This window comes from Homalodisca vitripennis, chromosome 8 (assembly GCF_021130785.1).
Source record: "Homalodisca vitripennis isolate AUS2020 chromosome 8, UT_GWSS_2.1, whole genome shotgun sequence".
Classification (NCBI taxonomy): domain Eukaryota; kingdom Metazoa; phylum Arthropoda; class Insecta; order Hemiptera; family Cicadellidae; genus Homalodisca; species Homalodisca vitripennis.
Window position 1 is genome coordinate 14,059,960 of NC_060214.1, and position 19,186 is coordinate 14,079,145.

The 19,186-nt window shown below is 35.2% G+C and overlaps 1 protein-coding gene across 1 annotated transcript in view; it reads right to left on the reverse strand.

Annotated features, from left to right (window-relative positions):
- Nucleotides 1-750: 750 nt before the first annotated feature.
- The window catches only part of LOC124368026 (cilia- and flagella-associated protein 251-like), a 32,965-nt gene continuing 14,529 nt past the window's right edge, over nucleotides 751-19,186 (reverse strand). The window contains exons 7-18 of the mRNA XM_046825297.1: nucleotides 18,620-18,728; nucleotides 17,484-17,614; nucleotides 16,341-16,472; nucleotides 15,421-15,529; nucleotides 13,588-13,727; nucleotides 11,368-11,516; nucleotides 10,925-11,103; nucleotides 10,256-10,379; nucleotides 9,923-10,012; nucleotides 9,015-9,137; nucleotides 2,385-2,476; nucleotides 751-898 (exon numbers count right to left, since the gene is read on the reverse strand). Coding sequence (XP_046681253.1) covers nucleotides 751-898; nucleotides 2,385-2,476; nucleotides 9,015-9,137; nucleotides 9,923-10,012; nucleotides 10,256-10,379; nucleotides 10,925-11,103; nucleotides 11,368-11,516; nucleotides 13,588-13,727; nucleotides 15,421-15,529; nucleotides 16,341-16,472; nucleotides 17,484-17,614; nucleotides 18,620-18,728 — 1,526 coding nt within the window. The remainder of the gene's footprint in view (nucleotides 899-2,384; nucleotides 2,477-9,014; nucleotides 9,138-9,922; nucleotides 10,013-10,255; nucleotides 10,380-10,924; nucleotides 11,104-11,367; nucleotides 11,517-13,587; nucleotides 13,728-15,420; nucleotides 15,530-16,340; nucleotides 16,473-17,483; nucleotides 17,615-18,619; nucleotides 18,729-19,186) is intronic.

A 19,186-nucleotide genomic window follows, 5' to 3' on the forward strand; every position in this document is an offset into this window, starting at 1 on the left:
ATAACTCAGGATAAAATAAATTTTTTTAGGTGATATTGGTTTGATTCAATCGTATTCTTGATTTGTTTATCAGGCAAGGCAGACTAAAAAATCATACACTTAACATGTTTTGGTACAATACAGATTATTTGAATTATTATACAAATAGACATCACATTATAAAATATTGATAAGGGGATGAGAATGAAACATCAATTATTTTAGTAGTCAGTTACATACTTTTAATACAGTTCTTATACAAAATTAAGTATAACAGTCTGTTGTTTATTTACCTGAGCATAAAAAGTTAAAATTGAGTAATTATCGTCATACATCACAACACCAGAAAAACATTTTCTTTGCTCATAAAGATTGGTACTTGAGAGGAATTAATAAAAATCGAGCTGAATAATGGTATTTTAAGAAATGAGATGTTATTAGTCTTCTATGCAGATAGCATTACAACTACAAAACAACTTATCTTACTTTATAAACAAAGATAAAGATGTATTATAAGATAAGATTTTGATAAGTTTGTGATATACTGTATTTCAAGCTATAAACTTATAGTGGATTACGTATAGCTGGATTAAGCTGTTAATAAGAGTTACATCTCATCTCTTTGAAGATTTGATCGTTACCTGATCCAGTCAGATCTAAACAAACCGAATATCGCATATCACCTGGTATTTGGTTGGGAAGAAGCCGAGGGCTTGGAAAATGTTAATCATCTCACAAACTTGAAGGGATTTGGAGAGAGTCCGCACAGTGTTAGGTCGCTCTCCCTGATGTATGAACTGCCCGAAGAGGAAGAAACTCTCGAAGATCCTTTACTTGACTGCCTCCCTTCCCTCCCTCCAACAGTGACAAGAACGGATCTAGGCCAACTCCTCCTTGGGCGTAGAACTCATCCACGGCTCTGTCAACATTACAGTATAATTGGAGTAGATTTGTTGCTGCTGTCTGACAGCAAAAATATTATATAGGCAGTTTAGTTCATGTTTCATATGTTTAACTTAAAATTCTGTTTGTACTCCGGAAATTGTAGTGTAGGTTGATTGAAACATAAATTACTTCCCAATATTCTGAACAAAAACTCACTTGAAAAACAGTATACATACGTAATCATAACATTATTGTTTACAGCAGTTTTAAGTAGAATTCACAAGTGGCTGAAGTACTCTTTCAAATCAGAGACAGAATGATTTGTTTTATTCTCTAAGATCAATAAGTTGTGAAGCCTCCAGTTCACTTAGCCCTAAAGGGAACTTTGCGTTTGCTTCCGGATAGACAGGACGTTTCGGATGGGCAGGATTAGGCGTAAGGGCCATCTCCTGTCGAGATTTCATGAGTAGAGATAGTGGGTACCCACAATATCACAGTCTTATCGCCTTGGAAGAAGAAGAGGCCAGGGCTCTGTACCACCCTCTCTAGTCCAAGCGGGTAGGGGTGGCACGCCCTTATGTTTAGGCCAACAACTGTCTTTAAGACTTAGGGAGCCTGGCCATCTCAAACAGAGGCTCTCAGCAGCACCCTTGCACCCCAATATCTCGACATTTGCGGTTAGATAAGTATAAAATTGTTCAACACTGTTGGTCTGAAAATCATCAAATGAAGTGAGATGCACACACTGCGAGAATTTTTCAAATGTAATCTAATTGAGGCTTCACAATAAATTAGCATATCAAAAGAATTAAATAAGAAACCTAAACAAAATTGTGACATTTAAAGAAACCTTAGCCAATAGAATTCAAACACACAATATCACATATGTAAATAATTAAAAGTTTAAGGCCAAAGGCAGCTGCCTTTTATCCCTTTCCTTCCTAACCATCGCCATCCTGTCCCCCTCTTTGTTTAAAATGACTTGCCACGCTACCCAGGAAGCCCCATATACTTTTTTCACACTCTTTCACAATCACTGGTGGATTTTAAGTTATTATTTTGTGTTATTCTGTGTAATGAAATGGTTCGTAATCCTTCCAATCATCTGGACCCTCAGGTACATCCTTTGAGTTTTTTACGTATGCCTTTATTAGTTGATAACCTTTGCGTTCATTAAGTTCTTGCCATTTAATTGAAAGTATTTAAAATATTTTGTGTTTGCTTAACTGTCCTAAGATCCTTTGACACCTGATTAGAAGGATAGATTTCAATCCTCTAAACGTAGTGGGTGCTTCTACTTTTAAAACATTAACGGGGAAGCAAATGTCTAAAAAATCTGTTATCCTATTCAAATCGTTCATCATCAATAATAAATTTTAAACAAATAGTTTGTTAGGCTGTCCTATTTATTATTTGTTTGTATTATAATAAACTTGAATAACGTGAAAGTATTCATTTTGCAATGCGTTTCACGAAGAAAAAAAATTAAAGAGTAATAAAAAAACAACACAATTACTTACGTAGTATTGATTTTCCACATATTTATAACGCTACAGTTCTCTGATATTGTAAACATGTATTTCCCGTGTGAATGCATTCTGCAACAAATTATCTGAAACACAAATTATGCATTCTTAAACAAAACCTTTTTTATTAAATATGTCACTTTTGTTTCTATTTAAAAATAAATGACACCCAATTTAATTAATTAACACCATCTTTGCAGCAAGCATTCAATCTATCAACTAAAAATATCGTTACCGGGTTAAGTTTAATAGCTATAAATTTAGTATATGTATCATAGACACCAGTAAAAAACATTAGTTACAGAAAATAAATTCAATTTATTTAGAATGGTGGCATAAAATGTGCAACTATCTTTTTCACATAATGCAGTTATGGTGGGAATGGTTGATTAAATGTGCTTCAATTCACCTTCCTCTTAAGTGCAGAATCTGAAGTCCGACTAAACATCGTAGTGCATGCAAATGTGCATCTGCATGAGAAAATCTCTTCAGTTAGATTACACTTGATGGTGTACTGTTAGGTGACTGATGTCAAAACGAAGCAAGGAGTTCGATTTTTGCCTGTCGATTTTATTACTCTTCAGCCTGATAGGACTCCAGATTAGAATAAGAATAAGAATAAATTTATTTTCTCAGGATAACATAAATACATACAGTTAGTTTACAGAGCGTGAAAAAAAAAAACAAAACAAAACAAAAACTCTCCCAGGTCTGACCTTAATGAAGAAAAAAAATATCAAATTATACAAACTAAAAAAAAACCTTTGTCCAAATTGTTAAGTCTTAAACTACTATGTACATTACAGCAACTACAATATGAATGTTAAATTAAAAGTATACATCAGATTAAAGCTAACAAAATACACAACTAGAGGAAGAAAAACTAATAACATTTTTAATATGTACATAAAAAAACAATATTTTTAAATCCTGGAGAAAAATTTAGGCCTCCAAGGCAAGCCTGTTTAGAGGACAACCGTGTAATTATATTATTAAAAACTAAAAAAAAATAAAAAGTTCAGACTTTTAAATTTAAAAAGAAAAAAAGTCCCTATAAGCTATTTTATTGAAATTTTGTAATCATGTGTAAGATAATACATGCTACTGGAATCTATTTCAGGGTAAATTTTGTGGACCATGCTTGGAAAATTAATGAAAATTTAATTCATTTATTCCTGAACCTCAATTAAAACCTCAATGTCGCAGAAAGAAAACAACCATTGTTTTAATGTCTTCAAAAAACAGAATTTTGACTTTTTTAAATTTTATTTCATTAGGAATTTTGTTAAATATCTTGGGGCTAAAAAAAGTAAGTTTTAGTAAAAAATGTTTTTTGTGGTTTAGGTGTTCTAAAGTTATTTGCATTGCGAAGTTTAAACCTATACTCATTAATGTCAACATCCGGTAGGTTTCCACTCTTATCGTAGAACAACTTTAAAGTTTTGTACACAAACAAAATCTTAGAGGTAAAATATTAAGGCTGACAAATAGAGGGAATGAGGTTTCAGTTTTAGGTTTGTTTACCATAATTCTAATAAAATGTTTTTGAAAGTTTCAAAATAGGCTGTAGCTTTGTCTTGTAAGTGCCTCCCCAACACGAAATACCATAGTCTAACCGACTGTTTACCAATGAAAAATAAAAAAGACGTAATATCTCTTTGTCACAAAAATTCCCTCAGAAAATAAAAAACTCGTAAATAATTTTTTTTTAATTTAGATTTCAATACTAATATGTGGTTATTCCAGTTTAATTCTCTGTCTAACACTACGCCTAGATATTTAACTTCACTTGCTTCTGCAACCGGTTTTACAAGATAAATTGCAAATAGAATTATTGCAAAAGACAATTAAAACATTTATAAAATAATTGCACCGGCGTCAAAAGGCACTTGACCTCTTAAACTAAAATTAATATAACTTGTCTTCTCAGGGCTAAGAACCATTCTGTTTTTACAAAACCACCACTTTAGCGCTTTGAGATCAAACATTCATAGCAAGCTCTATATCACCCCAGCTGGAGCTGGAATAACACAAAGCAGTGTCGTCAGCAAAACAAGTTTATACTACCCTGAAGACTAGCATTACAAAGATCATTGATGTAAATTAAGAAAAGAGTAGGGCCTAAAACTGATCCTTGAGGTGCACCACACTTAATTTCATCCATTGCACTGAAAACTCCATTAATTTTTACACACTGTCTTCTAGATTTTAAATAATCTTGAAACCAATTTAAAACAACTCCCCTTATCCCACAGTCAAACATTTTTCCCAATAATATTCCGTGATCAACAGTGTCAAAGGCTTTTTTTATGTCCAAAAACAGCCCACTAACATGTTTGTTTTGGTCAAGTCCCTCAGATATCAATCCAATGAAATTTAAAAGTGTAGTTTCGGTGCTCACCGCCCTCTCTGAACCCATACTGATTGCGACTAAAAAACTCCGTCAAAGTGAGGAAATTAATCAATTTTTCGCTTCATAATTTTCTCTAAGACCTTAGATATGGTAGAAACCAAAGAGATAGGGCGGAAGTTGCTACAAATTGTTGAGGGGCCTTTCTTGTGAATCGGAATAACAACTGCTGACTTCAATTTTTCCGGAAAAACTCCTGTTTGAAAACTTAAATTTTACTATAAATAAAAGAACATAACAAATTTTAGGAAATGTGTGTTTAATTAAAGTTGAAACTAATTCCGTCTAATCCGGGAGACTTGCCATTCTTTAATGAGTTGACAGCGTCTTGCAGGGTCCTGTAAGAGTACAGGTTCCAGAAACATAGAACGCATTTCGTAATTCTTAGGGAATGACCCGGCATAAAGGCAAAAATTCACAATTTGTCGGTTCTTCAATACTGTCGGCTAAGCTATCAACAACCGTTAGGAAATAGTTGTTGAATTTATCAGCTATTATTTTAGGATCTCTAGTAATTTCATTTTGTCCTATTTCCAATGAATAATCCATTTGTTTACTTTTTTGACCAGTTATTTCATTTAAAATATTCCAAGTTTGTTTTGGGTTACCTTTGCTTTTTTCAAACAGATTTTTATAATAAGCATTTTTTAGATCTTTTATGTCTTTGTTCAGTTTATTTCGAAAGCGAATGAAAAAAAATATTAAACCTGTCACCTTGTTGGTTTCTGTGCTTTTTAAATCTCTTAAAACAGTTTATTTCTAAATATGATACGCTTACAGATTCCATCGTTGATCCAAGGTTTCAACTTAACACATTTATTTCTTAGTTCAATTTCAGCTTTACTTGCACTAATCGCAACTTGCAACAAATCATAAAACTTATCAAAAGCATCAGACGCGTTTTCCGTTCCATACACTTGTGCCCAGTCAGTTTGGTCGAGAACATCGTTAAGATATTTATAGTTGATGCGGTATTGTTTACTTGTGCTATCAGCTGTTCGAGGACCGGGTGAGGAGGGGCGCCCCCCCTCAACCCACCCCCACACGGCTGTCAGCGAGTGGTCGGTTATGTGAGCATGCTCTACCGCAGCACTGATCATTGTCTTGTCTTTGCAGGCAAGTTTAACATAAACATGATCAATGCATGTCTTCAGAACGCTCTGCAATTCTTGTAGGCTCATTGATCATCGACTCAAATCCATGACTAGCCATCAACATTTCTTAATCGTCTACTGCACTACTATTGATTAGTAAATTAATGTTCATGTCACCAATTATACAAGCACTTCTTTTTTAATTTTAGTTCATTTTCTAAAAATGTTTGTAGCTCAGATAAAAACGCAGGAATAGAATAATGTTGCAACCTGTACATAGCCATAAAAAACCATTCATATGAATCAATTTTAACGGAGAACGATAAAAACATCTGCTGTTTGAAAATAATTAGTAGTTGAAATAAAATTTACACTTTTAACAAACGAGTCATGAACATAGACAGCGACTCCACCAGCTCTATATTTATTATTACATTTTAAAAATAGCGTAATAGCCATTAATTTGGTACAGATTCGCTTCGGAATCTTTATTAATCCATATCTCGGAAAGGAATATAAAATCGGGTCGTCTTTTTATAAGAAGATAGGTGTACTAGCAGGCTATCAAAGTTATGCCTCATGCTGCGAATATTTTGATGAATAACCATAAAAGTTCTATCGAAACAATTTATCTCTTCCAAAACTAGTATCATTTAATTAAGTTCAATTTTTTTATTAGTAATATAATTTTGGACTGCCTTTAGAGAAAAATTAAACTAAAATATTACAATACATGTCACAAAAAAATTCATAATTAATTTCATCAATTACACAGCAAATTAAAGTTATGGAATCAATAATTAAATACATACTTACAATACAAGAATAGTACTAGAGCCTTTCAAGGTCAGCCTGGTTACATACTTGTATGACAGGTGCATTGTCCTCTTTTCTTAGGAAAAACTTTTCCTCCCCGGTGCCACACATACTTGTACCCTTTGTCCTTTTTCGCCTGACGAGCGAGCGCATACAACCTCCTCCTTGAAGGTGTCAGTGACTCGTTGAGGTAGATTGTGGAGTCCATAGCCATTCCAAGATGCCGCGTTGAGAGATCCCTCTTCTGATGCTTCCTCTTCTGGAGTTCCTCCTTGTTCAAGCCGACGGACAAACTTTCACAATGATGCCACGGGGGGTCCTCTGCGAGCCGCATCATTCTTCTTCCCCAGACGGTGACAAGCGTCGATCATCGTGGCGTTGATGTCCATGTTAACCGCTTTCCCAACTTTAACCACGATGTCAACCACGTCGTCGACAGTCTCTGTAGGCTCCTCAGGGATGCCCTGGATCTCGATGCAGTTTTCCTCCTGGAGTACATCTCTTGTTCCTCTACGCGGGTCTCCAAAGCAGCAAATCTCATTCCTCAACGCTTTATTCTCCGCCTCCAACTTCTCCATCCCTTCCCTATACTTCTTCATTTCATCCACCTGGCTCCTCAAAATAGCAGCAGTTTCGGCGAGCTTGGTGTCAAGGCTCTCATGTGATTTATTGAAGTCAGCAATTATTACTTTCTGGTCAGATTTTATTTCATTGAATTGCCTGCATGACATCTTCAAGTGACAGTTTACCTTGCTCAGCCTGTACTTCCAGTCTCATACTGCGACGTCGGATTGCAGCACATGGGTTGCACCTCCAGGCGATGTCCTCATTAGTGAGAGTCTCGATATCCACTTTGCTCATGTTAACACAGTTTCCATGAAACAAACGCCCACAGTCAGCACACAACAACTTTAGGTGTTTACCGGTGACGGCCTTCACACAAACGCCACAACTCGACATAATTAACAAATAAACAAACAAATTAATAAAAATATAGACAAATTGCGAAATTAAAACTCCACCAAGTGATCCACTAACTACGATAGTTAACGCACACACAACTCCAGTATCGCGAACTTAAAACCCTGCAAAGGGACACAGAGAGAGATAAGAGCTGAGCGATCCGCACTGCCTGAACTCTGAACCATCACTGATTCCAGGAGACAAGCCTGAGACAGCGTCAGACTTCAGACGCTGCTCTAAGAAGAAGATGAACTGTAGCTAAACTCAACATCTCATCTTTTTTATCAAACCACATTTCTGTCTTTCCAAAAGGATAAGACAACATGATCGTTAAACGTTATGTAAAGATAAAATTCAGATTTTCTTACATAAATAAGTAGACTATAACAAAAATTAATGTTTTATTGTGCATCCCTGGAATTATTCTCCAGCACTAACAATAAATACTCAGCCTGTTATGTAGTTTAATCTGACCTAGTTAATGTGAACACGGGGAGACTATCGACTATTATCGAAGAATTCGATATATTATCCAACTTCGATATGTAACAATCGTACACAATAAGAGTTGTAATAAATTACCGTAACAAGAAGAATCTCGTACATTGAAATTTTAAAAACACAAACTGATCAATAACATTACAAAAAAAAAAACAAAACCAACTATAGTGTAGATTTAGATATCAAAGAAACCTCACAATATTTATAACTTGCCCAGCTTGAATCAATGAGTAACCGCTTTCGTACAATGGAGAAAAGGATTCTCCCCATGGGTTACCAGCAGCCAAACCCTCATGTTGACGCCACTTAAACAAATCCCGTCACTTGTGAGAAATACCTCACATATTTTCCTCATGTTCATCGCCATTTCCAAAGTCTAAAAATATTAGTTACTAGTTGTTGTTTATTGTTGGCATTAAAATTACTATAACTAATAATTTGAAATCATATGCTAAGTTAAATTAATAAATTGTAATATCGAATTATTCCTTCGGATAAAAATAATCGAACCATTCAATAATAGCAATCGAATAACGAGTGTAGGCCGCTTATTAAAGTCTACCCGTGGACACTTAGATCTTAGACTATTGCGTCAGAAGTTACGACTAGCATTCAATCTACTTTAACAATTGTCCTTGTGTTAGCAATGTTTCAACTCAGTTCAAAACAACAACAAAAGACCTTGGGTGGTAACCAATATGGACAGTATTCACAAAAATTGCAATTTGCTATAGGCTAGTTTTTTCCTAACCTCTTTATTTCTATTTTGACATTACTGGACAGAACCATGATGCACCCCTAATGATACAAAGTAGCATGATCAAACACGCACTATCTCACCCGTGCAGGACTCATCCTGTACGCTAAAGACTTGTAGGGGTTGCCGTCTGGAGGTAGAATGTGCAGACCGATCTCTTGATCAGTCCCAAATAACAGGTAAGGCTGGTCATCCCCTGTAAAACACTAACAGCTTCTGTTATTGTGAAACTCCAAATAAACATTTTGGAAATGATAGTTTAATTAAACCAAAGAGCAGTGTTCGTTGAGGGTCAGAGCTGCCTGTAGAACATTCTGGCTCGCGTAGGACAAATTAATTACTTACTACCCTACTCCCGTAGTAGGAATGGGGCACGAATATTCATACTCATTTCCAACAATGTTGATATAATGCAATGGCTCATATAAAAAAATAATGTCAGAGGGGGATTTAATTTAATTAGTGGTTTAAGAAGGATAAAATACCCTCTAAAATTAGGAGTTCAGAAATCTTCACACTGGAAATCACTCATAAATAAATGTATTCTAGCTTAAAAGAAACTACTGGGTGCAAATTTCATGTATGTCTTTCAAAATTTGGTAAGGGGAGCTTTAGCTCCTTGACATATACGCCAATAAAGTATACTATGAAGCAATACAGACTTCATTGTGTTTAGACTACAAATCTGTACTAATTCATGATTCTAAAAAATATTACCTATGTAAACCTTTAGGTGCCAATTTTAATATGGTGGCCATTAAAACAGCTATATTAAATACTATATTTCAAACTTGCTTTTTTTAGGAAAAGAATTTACTGTGCAGTAACATTTGTTATACTGAAAACAAAAAATAATCATCTGTGGTAAAAGTAAAAAACAACAGGCTTCACAGGACAATTTCCTTTTAAGCTATCACTCTCCTATACATGTACCTTGACCTATAGTAGAAAATCTTGTACAATATTTAAACGATTTTCGTTCTAAAGTTACCTCTAGAAAGTTAATAGAAGATTCTAGGTTAGGAGCTTGTATAGTTTTGGAGCACCGTAGCGTGTCTGCTTCCAGAAACTTGAATTTCATCTGAAATAATAAAAGATAGTAAATCCTACAGATTAATATGATACCAATAAAGCTAAGTACTGTATCCAATGTTTTCAGGGTATACAACATAATCGTTACTGTTATTCTGTTTTAACTTGTGAATTCAACCTTATGCATATCGGGTAGTTTGTGTTTGTTTTCACTTATGTCCACAGAACTCAGCACATGCATAAATGTCTAATTCAAAAGTGTAGATCGATCCATACAAACGAATGGAGGCACCTCTGTGTTGACCATGAGGTAGTACTTTTCGTCCAGCGAGTAAGGCACAATACAGCAAGGCACTGCGCTCTGCTCGGCTCTATGGATGTTGAAGAACTTCAGTACTTTGTCAGTAACTACATCACTGGAACAACCAAGAGCAAATATTAAAACATTGAAATTATAAATTTCTCCATAATTTTCGATGTTCTATGGTGATGTTTCGCACAGTAAACCGCCTGGATAATATTCACTTGTCAAGTTTTTTTCGGCAAGATGTTCATGCATTGTGCATTGTATTGTTGCCTAAATTATACCATCACGGATTTAAAAAAATACTGTTCAATGGACGTTAGCTCACCTTCTTCAAAGATATACGAGCACATATATTCTTCTCGCATAATAAGCACAGTTTATCAAAGTTTTGGAATGTTATAGCAAAAGTAAAGAAAAATACGTACTTAACACTATTTGTTTAGTTAATCTCTATAAACAAAATTAAATTCTTTATATAAAACGTTATAATTTTTATTCTAGCGCCATATTATTAACCCACACCACCTTACGATTAATAAACTAATAATATACTCCTTTATGAAATAGCTTTATTAATTAGTGATCTCGTTAAGTAAATCAATTCCAACAAAATGGAAAACTCCACTACGAAACCCATTCCTAGCTCCAACATACCTTTTGTTGACAATCTCAAATTGCACAATGTTGCGGTCTTCGCCAACGGTGAACAGCCGAAGACGATCATCGGAGGCGACAAACAAAATGTCCCTGATGACCTTGGAGTGAGCTTTGAACTGGCCGACAGATACAGGGGGGTCCAAAAGGTAGAACACGGTTATACACATCCCAGTGTCCTGTGTAATTAACGATGAATTTAGTCATGATCTATCTATATGTATGTTAATAAGTTGTGAATAAAAATAAAAATTAGAAATCCCACTGGTGGATAAATACATACTGGAGATGATATACAGCTAATCTCGTCATCTAGTGACAGTTGTTTACTATTCTTTCACCATTCGGCATATTATTATTATCACATTACAGCCCTTATCTCCAAACTGAGAATTCTTATAACGTTTTCATTAACACTACAAATAATGAAACACAAGACTTACCGCAACTGCGAAGTAATCGGATCTCGGTGAGAAGACTAAGTGAGTGATACAGTCTACACAGTTGGTGAGGGGTAGATAACGAGGGGTGAGTAGGAGAGGGTCCAACAGCCATACCTCCCCTGAGTACATGGCACAGGCGAGCACCAGTCCTGGATACGGACTCGTTTGCAGTTAGTAACAGGCAAGTAAAGAAAACAAAAGCTTTGAATGATTTGTGGGCTTTTTCGGTTGTGATACCCCTCTTGAGCTAAGGAGATTGGGTAGAAACAGAAGATTTCAGTAGAATCATAGTTCTACCTAAGACCATAGTGGTGGTACTAACAAAATACTTTTGACACAAACAGTGCTTCATGTTGCCAAAAAATGTCTTTAATGAGTCAACATCTTTTAAGCACGATGACATAGAGCACTGCCAGCTTCAAGCGATGGTTAAAGCGTTTGGCTACCCTTTTGGGATCCATTACTCAAAGAGTCTTGAGACTTAAAGAGATTGGTTACCGTTTTGGAATACATGACTCAAATATATTCGGTTACACTTTTGGAATCCATTACTACAATAATCTTGACTCAAATAGAACGGTCACCCTTTTGTAATCCATTACTCAAAGAACCTTGAGATTCAAAGCCTTCAGTTACCCTTTTGAGATACATTACTTAAAGAGTCTTGAGGTTCAAAGCGTTCGGTTACCCTTTTGGAATCCATGACTAAAATAATCTTGACGCTCAAATAGATCGGTTATATTTTTCGGATTCATTACTAGAGTGACTTTGACCACACCAAGTGTCGACGACTGTCATTGCTAACAAAACCATAAACGTAAGTTCTTGTTAACTTAGTGCTGTTACCTTTTTCGGCTTAAATTCGTCTCTTGAGTTGAGTTTGTATAGAAATAACAGATTTTAGCTGAAACGCACTCCTACCTTAGGATAGGCCGGAGATGGTAAGAAAATACCTTTGCTACAAACTGTACTCCAATTTGCCAAACATCTTGTTTGATGAGTCAACATTTTTCAAGTACAGTTTTAAGTTATAATAAAATATATTATAGGTACAGAGTGTCTGATAAATGCGGTTAAAAACTTCAAGAAATAATAAAAAAGATTATCTCAGTAAAATATTCTTTTACCATCGTATTAGTACACGCATTTTGTTATTATTTACTATTATGTTCCAATGAGATCAACTAACTACATTATCTTACATTTATAAACATTTTGTAATTTATAAAAAAAACCTTACAACCGAATAATTAACACAAAGTTGGTGATCGTCGTGTTTGCGATGAATATCGACGCGAACTCGATGGACAAACATCACTTCGAAATAGTTTAACATTTATCTTTGACGTCGAAAATAATGAGATTTTTTATGTCTTTGCATTGGAAAGTGTGTGAAACAATCCTTCCGTTAATTTGTCAAGGTCGATATTTTTCTCCGACATTGAATCTGTCTACATTAAGATTGAAATAGGAGAAGTTATACGTTTTCAGCCTCGCAACTGTTGGTGTTTTGTTGCAATGCTATAGATAAACCGCTCGCAAAGAAACCTGCGCAGAAACAAATATCTGAGCAGCCACGCGCAGGAGAGGCCCCCTCCAGTGGTGGTGAGTAGGACAAACATCTCCTCGTCTCTGTTTTATCAGCTGTGTGGATCGTGTATCGTTCGCGCCATTTTGTTTACACTGCAGCAACTTACCTATTCTATAAGTATGTTTTTGTGAGTAGGTATATACTATTTTTATGAGTAAGCCTACACAAGCGTAAAATATTGATTGAACAGACTAAAGTAGCCATAGACGTATCCAGTGGGCTTGCGCTTTGGTGTGAAGTTAGCCACTAAGTGGCAGTGGTCAGGTCAGGGGATAGAGCAAGCGGGCGAGTGCCGAGCAGTGGTGGGGATACTGAGGGAGGGCGACACCACACCGGCGGAGGGATATTTACCCCACCCTGCGTGAACTACAAACGAACAGTGACTTTTTGTAAGCGGTTTTCCAATAATAGTGTGATTACTTGTTGCAAAGAGAATTTTTGTTATAAAAGCAACTCTACCAAACGAAAGTTATTAATATTTTTTATTCCTTGATGTGTTTATATCTTTGGTACTTTTCATCAACTAATAACATTAAAATCTTCTAAGTGCTAATAATCTATTTTGCAAATTATTGCCATTTACAATTTAAGAATTAAACTTATGAAAGCTCAAAATCAAAATCAAATACCTGAGGGCGAATATCGTAGAAAAGACACGGCTTTGCACGCATCCTCCCCTATTGGCAACTGTTTTGTGACCTTGATCTTGCAGTCACAAAAGTCAATCAAGATCACTTGTCCCTCTGATGTACCCGCACAGATGTAGGGACTGAAACAAACGCTTAAGTTAAATTTATTCAAATGAGCTTCTTCAAGTAATCTGTGGTAACGGTAAAACAAATTTTCATTAAACACAAGTTTAAAAATTACTGAGAGCTAGTGTCGATTTCAGTATTATTGGTAATCTAATAAGAGTTAGTATCAATCTTCATATAATTGATTGATATTACCTAGCTCAAAGTCTTATTAACCTATTAACATTTGCAGTTGCAAGACTGATGTTTCAATGTTAGAGAGCACGTATTGCACAAATTATATGTTTATTTAGCTAAGAATAACTGTATAATGAATACAAAAATCTTCTCCGTTAAAAATCTGAAAATGCCTATGGATTCAAATACCACGAAAAAGAACACGCAGCACAGACTTGATTTTCATTAGTCTAAATATAACTGTGTATAACACTGTGAAGTTGACAATTTAAATTATCTTTCAAACATTTCTTAAGTACCTCCAGGCCCATTTTGGACACACATTTTAACTGAAGTTGACATTAACGTTCTGTTTGGAGCAAAAAGAGGGTTTCCAAGAGTAAGCAATGATTCCCCCAGGAGGGTTCACTTCTGGCTGATTTATACCTTCCAGATGAAACCACACTGGGTACAGCAAAACAGACGAGTCACTTAAATCTGGGTAACCTTATGGATGTCCAGGAGCGGTATATCTCTAACAGCAAGATATTTGTATGATGGCTAATTTACAATAGGTGTACAGGCAAATATTTTACCAACGGGAATGAATTATTACGTGAATTGTAAAGCAACAATACTGTATTGTTATTCTTCATCGGCTCTATTGAGATAAGCTGGTGGGAGGGGTATCGCGGAAAGTAGTACAAACTTAAGGGGAACCTTGAGCCCAAAAAGTTAGGGAAACACTGACTTAGGAATAGAAGATGAGAAAACTCTCATTGTACTTACTCTTAAAAGGACCTTTGACATGCTTCCAGAGTAACAGAATGTCCAGGTATGGGTAAGGTAAGTTTTATGGGTAATATCCTGTCAAGATCCTATGAGGAGGTATAGTGAACACTATATCTCAGTCATTTCAAATTAGAAAGGGAGGCTAACTCTGTTCCAGCCTGTGTTCCTATAACTCTACAGTAGGGAGTACGAAAAAGTACTATTGAGGGAGGAGCCTATTTGATGCGTGACCTTGGAGCAGCCAATGAGAACTGAGCGACGTTGCCAAACTTGTCCCCGCTGCACCACAGCGGGCCGTGCCGGGCGGCAGTTAATGTGCTGAGTGGCAACAACGCGCGGTCATTTCAATAATATTGGTCGCCGCCAACTGCACTTTTTAGTCATCCCTACTGTATGGATCATTCCACCCAATCCGTCAGTCATCCTCAGCAGTAAACTGACATCGATCAACCCTTTACCCTAATATCTTAGCATTTGTGGTTAGTAATGTGCCGCTCACTGAACATCCACAGGTTTGCCAGATGTGACACAATGGTTTTTGCTGTACCCAATATAGGAACTGGAACTGGAAGTTGTAAGCTAGCCAGAAGAGAACCCTCCTGGGGTACCATATATTATGTATTATGAAAGTAGTAAGGTGGCAATAATAATATACTTGCGATGAAGAAGTTTCACATGTAACTTTAACTGTTTTTTATATATATATATATATATATATATATATTATAATCTTTTGAACAGTAAGGCACAAAGCGGTACCTTTGAGGCATGACATCTATCGCAGTATAGTTGGCACTGGAGGGGTACAGCATTTTCTTCGGAATCTCTTTTGTTGAGTTAAAATAAGCGACTTCTCCATTCTTTGTACCTGTAAAAGCAAAATCAACTTAATTTTTAGTTTCTCATTTAAATAATATGTTATAAAGGAATTTGTAGGCTAATACAGTTTAAAATCGTTGACACAACATAACTGAGGCACAATTATTGTGTATCACCAAAAAGTAGCTGCTATTAAAACAAATTAAATTAATACACTCACAATGACATTATGTAAATATACAAACAAGTTGACTCATTATGAGAGATTATAAGATTGGTTTTGAGATACAAAAAACGATTTTTTTTTATTATAAAAATATTTCAGACAACAAAACATCTTTCTAAAAACCAGTACGCACAGGACCTCTGATTCAAGAGCTGCTTATGTTCTGATTGGGCCGGGTATCCAGTTGACTGGAGTTGCTTGCAAAAATATATTTTTTTTTACCTAATGATCATTTCTTTAACTTAATTTTTAAATTTTTATGATTTTTAAATACATTTTAGTAAACGATCTAAACACAGCTTAATGCCCTATTATAAAAAAATATTACCCAGATCACTCTCTTGCCGGACGAGAACGATGATCCATTACACCACAGAGCCCTTACTTTTTGTCCATAAATTATTTTATTATTTGCCTCTAGTCTATTTCACATAATATGTTTAAATAACAATCCAAGACGTGACCTGACGGCAAACTATCTGTGAAACGACTTTTGATTGAATAAGTTTGTTTAAAGCGGGAGTAGTGTACTTTAATTTGAAGACAGTTAGTTGAACGAAAAGTACTCGCTCTGAGAGTATGAGTAGCGCGCTGGTTTAAGTACTCATAATTGTTATTGCGAACCAATACTCACTAATGATAAAATGACGGACGTTCAGGGGATTGTTTTGTAATGTAGCGTCGATCAGCTGTTCTGTCTCTTTGCGCCAAGTCACTGCGCAGCTGCTACTGTGAGCCGGGACTGGACACACTGCGTGTACCACGTCTACCAAAATACAAAAACAAAATACATTTTTTATATTAATTATAATAATTCTTTCATAATATTACGGGTATATAATGAAAATTAAATTGTATACTATAATATTATTGTGTAATGCATTGCTAATAGTATAGCAACGTTATGGGAATTATTTTGTTGAATTTCGAGTGAAGAAAAATTTAAGTGGTCTTATACTACACTTATAAACAATATTTTAACGTATAAATTATGTCAATGATGAGATCAAATCTAAATATTAAATATGTTGTTGTAGTATAGAGATTTACAACTTTTTACCCAATCTCTCTCTCTCTCTCTCTCTCTCTCTCTCTCTCTCTCTCTCTCTCTCTCTCTCTCTCCCTCTCTAAGGAAAACACAAGACCTAATTTCATGACAGCTTTTGAAATAACACTGTTTACATATTCGGAGAATATTAACTTATAACCCATTAGTACTTCCGAAGGTGCAAAGAATCTCTTATAGCATACTCCACCAAATCGTACTCTAAACGGATTTAGTTAATTTGTTCCAGTAAATAAGTTGAGAAGAATTCCAAAAGCCAGAAGCTACTTCAAAAATAAATCTTTGTTAAATGCTTGTTGGAAATCGCGGCTGTAGTATCAACTTTAACCGGTCACTGGTTAACATATTTATAGATATTTGTCTGTTTATACTTTAATCCGTCTTCCACATTTCTAGAATGCTGATTTTTATAGTTGCATTGGCCAGAATGATCCAATTCTACCTTTACCACTTCTGTTATGACTGAATACTCTCCATAGTAGGTCATCAGTGACTACAACTCCTAAGCTCTTAAGTTTTGTATTAACAGATTAACTTTAAATGACTCAAATAAGAACGATGTAAATTATTGGAGAGGATATTTGCTTCACGTTGAATGACAAACGCAGATACTCACTTCCTATAAACTCTTTTAACTAAATTACATAATTCGTACATAATTAGTTTTTAAATCCTATAAAACCTCTATGGAAGATATAAAACAGTGTTTACCTCTAGCTTTACCATACAGATTGAAGGATAAGGTTAACAAAGTACCAAGCTGCTCTTTACTGGCCCACAAAAACTTAAGACTGTAGTCATAAAACCTTATGTTTCCCGAGACTGTCGCTATAGCAACTACTCTGTGAACAAAAACAAAAGATTTGCAGATTTGTTTACAATAAAACACAAGAGTTTTTTTTACTTAACAGAACTATATTTAGTTATTATGTCAAATTAACTTTGCGTTATCATGCTTCATTGAGGTCAAAGAAGTGTTCATACTTTAAAATTCCTTTAAGAATGAAAGGAAGGTTATCTCTATATGAAAGGCAACACCTTTAATCACTTACTCACTCACTTATCACTCCAAATTTACGATACCTATCTCTGAAAGTTGAAATTTGGCACACGCCTCATGGTGCCTCATGGATAAAACAGAAAAATTAAAACATCAAACTTCTACAAGGATTGAAACCCCCAGAAGAAATTATATGTTGTTTTTTAAAATATCCTGGTGGCGCAGAATCATGAGATTTTAACAGACAAAGTAAGATTTTAACATAATAATCAACCGTTCTTAGGGGTGGAAATGGGGTTGCACCCCCTTACATAATATATATTTAGTTATTATGTCAAATTAACTTTACGTTATCATGCTTCATTGAGGTCAAATAAGTGTGTTCATACTTTAAAATTCCTTTAAGAAAGAAAGGAATGTTATCTCTACATGAAAGGCAACACCTTTAATCACTCACTCATTTATCACTCACTCCAACTTTACGATATCTCTTAAAGTTGAAATTTGGCACACGCCTCATGGTACCTCAAATTTTATCCAAGGTGCCTCATGGACAAAATAGAAAAATTAAAAGATCAAATATCTACAAGGATTGAAATGGGATTGAAACCCCAGAAGAAATTATATGTTGTTTTCAAAATATCCCGATGGCACAGAATGATGCGATTTGAAATGAACACGTACATTATGTTCGCAACAGACAAAGTAAGATTTTAACATAAAAATCAACCGTTCTTAGGGGTGGAAATGAGGTTCCACCCCCTTAAATAACTAAATATTTGTTTTTCCAACTTTCCGATGTTCTAGGAAGACAAAGTTGAACAGAAACTCGCAATAAGAGACTTACCCATCTACCACCTCAATGTGCGTTATTTGCTCCAAATGTAGACGGATGTGTTTTCCGTGATGTATGGTGTGGTGGAGCTTATCTTTGCCCTCCCACACGATCACATATCCTACACAAAAGCGTTACAAACATTGGATTATCATTTAGGGGCGTCGTGATTAAGTTTATTGGGCTGTGTAATACCAATATATCAGTTATATTCAATAAGTGTACAGTGTACCTGTATCTCTCATTTACTATTCAGCACTCACTTGTTTGCCATTGTTAGTTAAAACAATAAAACCTGTAAATCCCGACTTAAAGGGACGTCGGTTTTTAACTCTATTGCTAATGTAGAAATACGAGACATACCACAAAAGTTTTTTGATACTAGCCTTAGAAAACTTCTTTCTCTCTCTCTTTTAAGCCTCAGCGCCTAAGTCAAGGTTATGTTATGTTAGGTTAGGTTGTTAAGCAACATCAGGAAATTAAGAAAGCAAAAACTTTTCAATGATAACATTGTTTATTGACAGCTAAAACAATTAATTCATAGTAAAACTTTAAAAATAGTTGAAACTCACGTTTTCA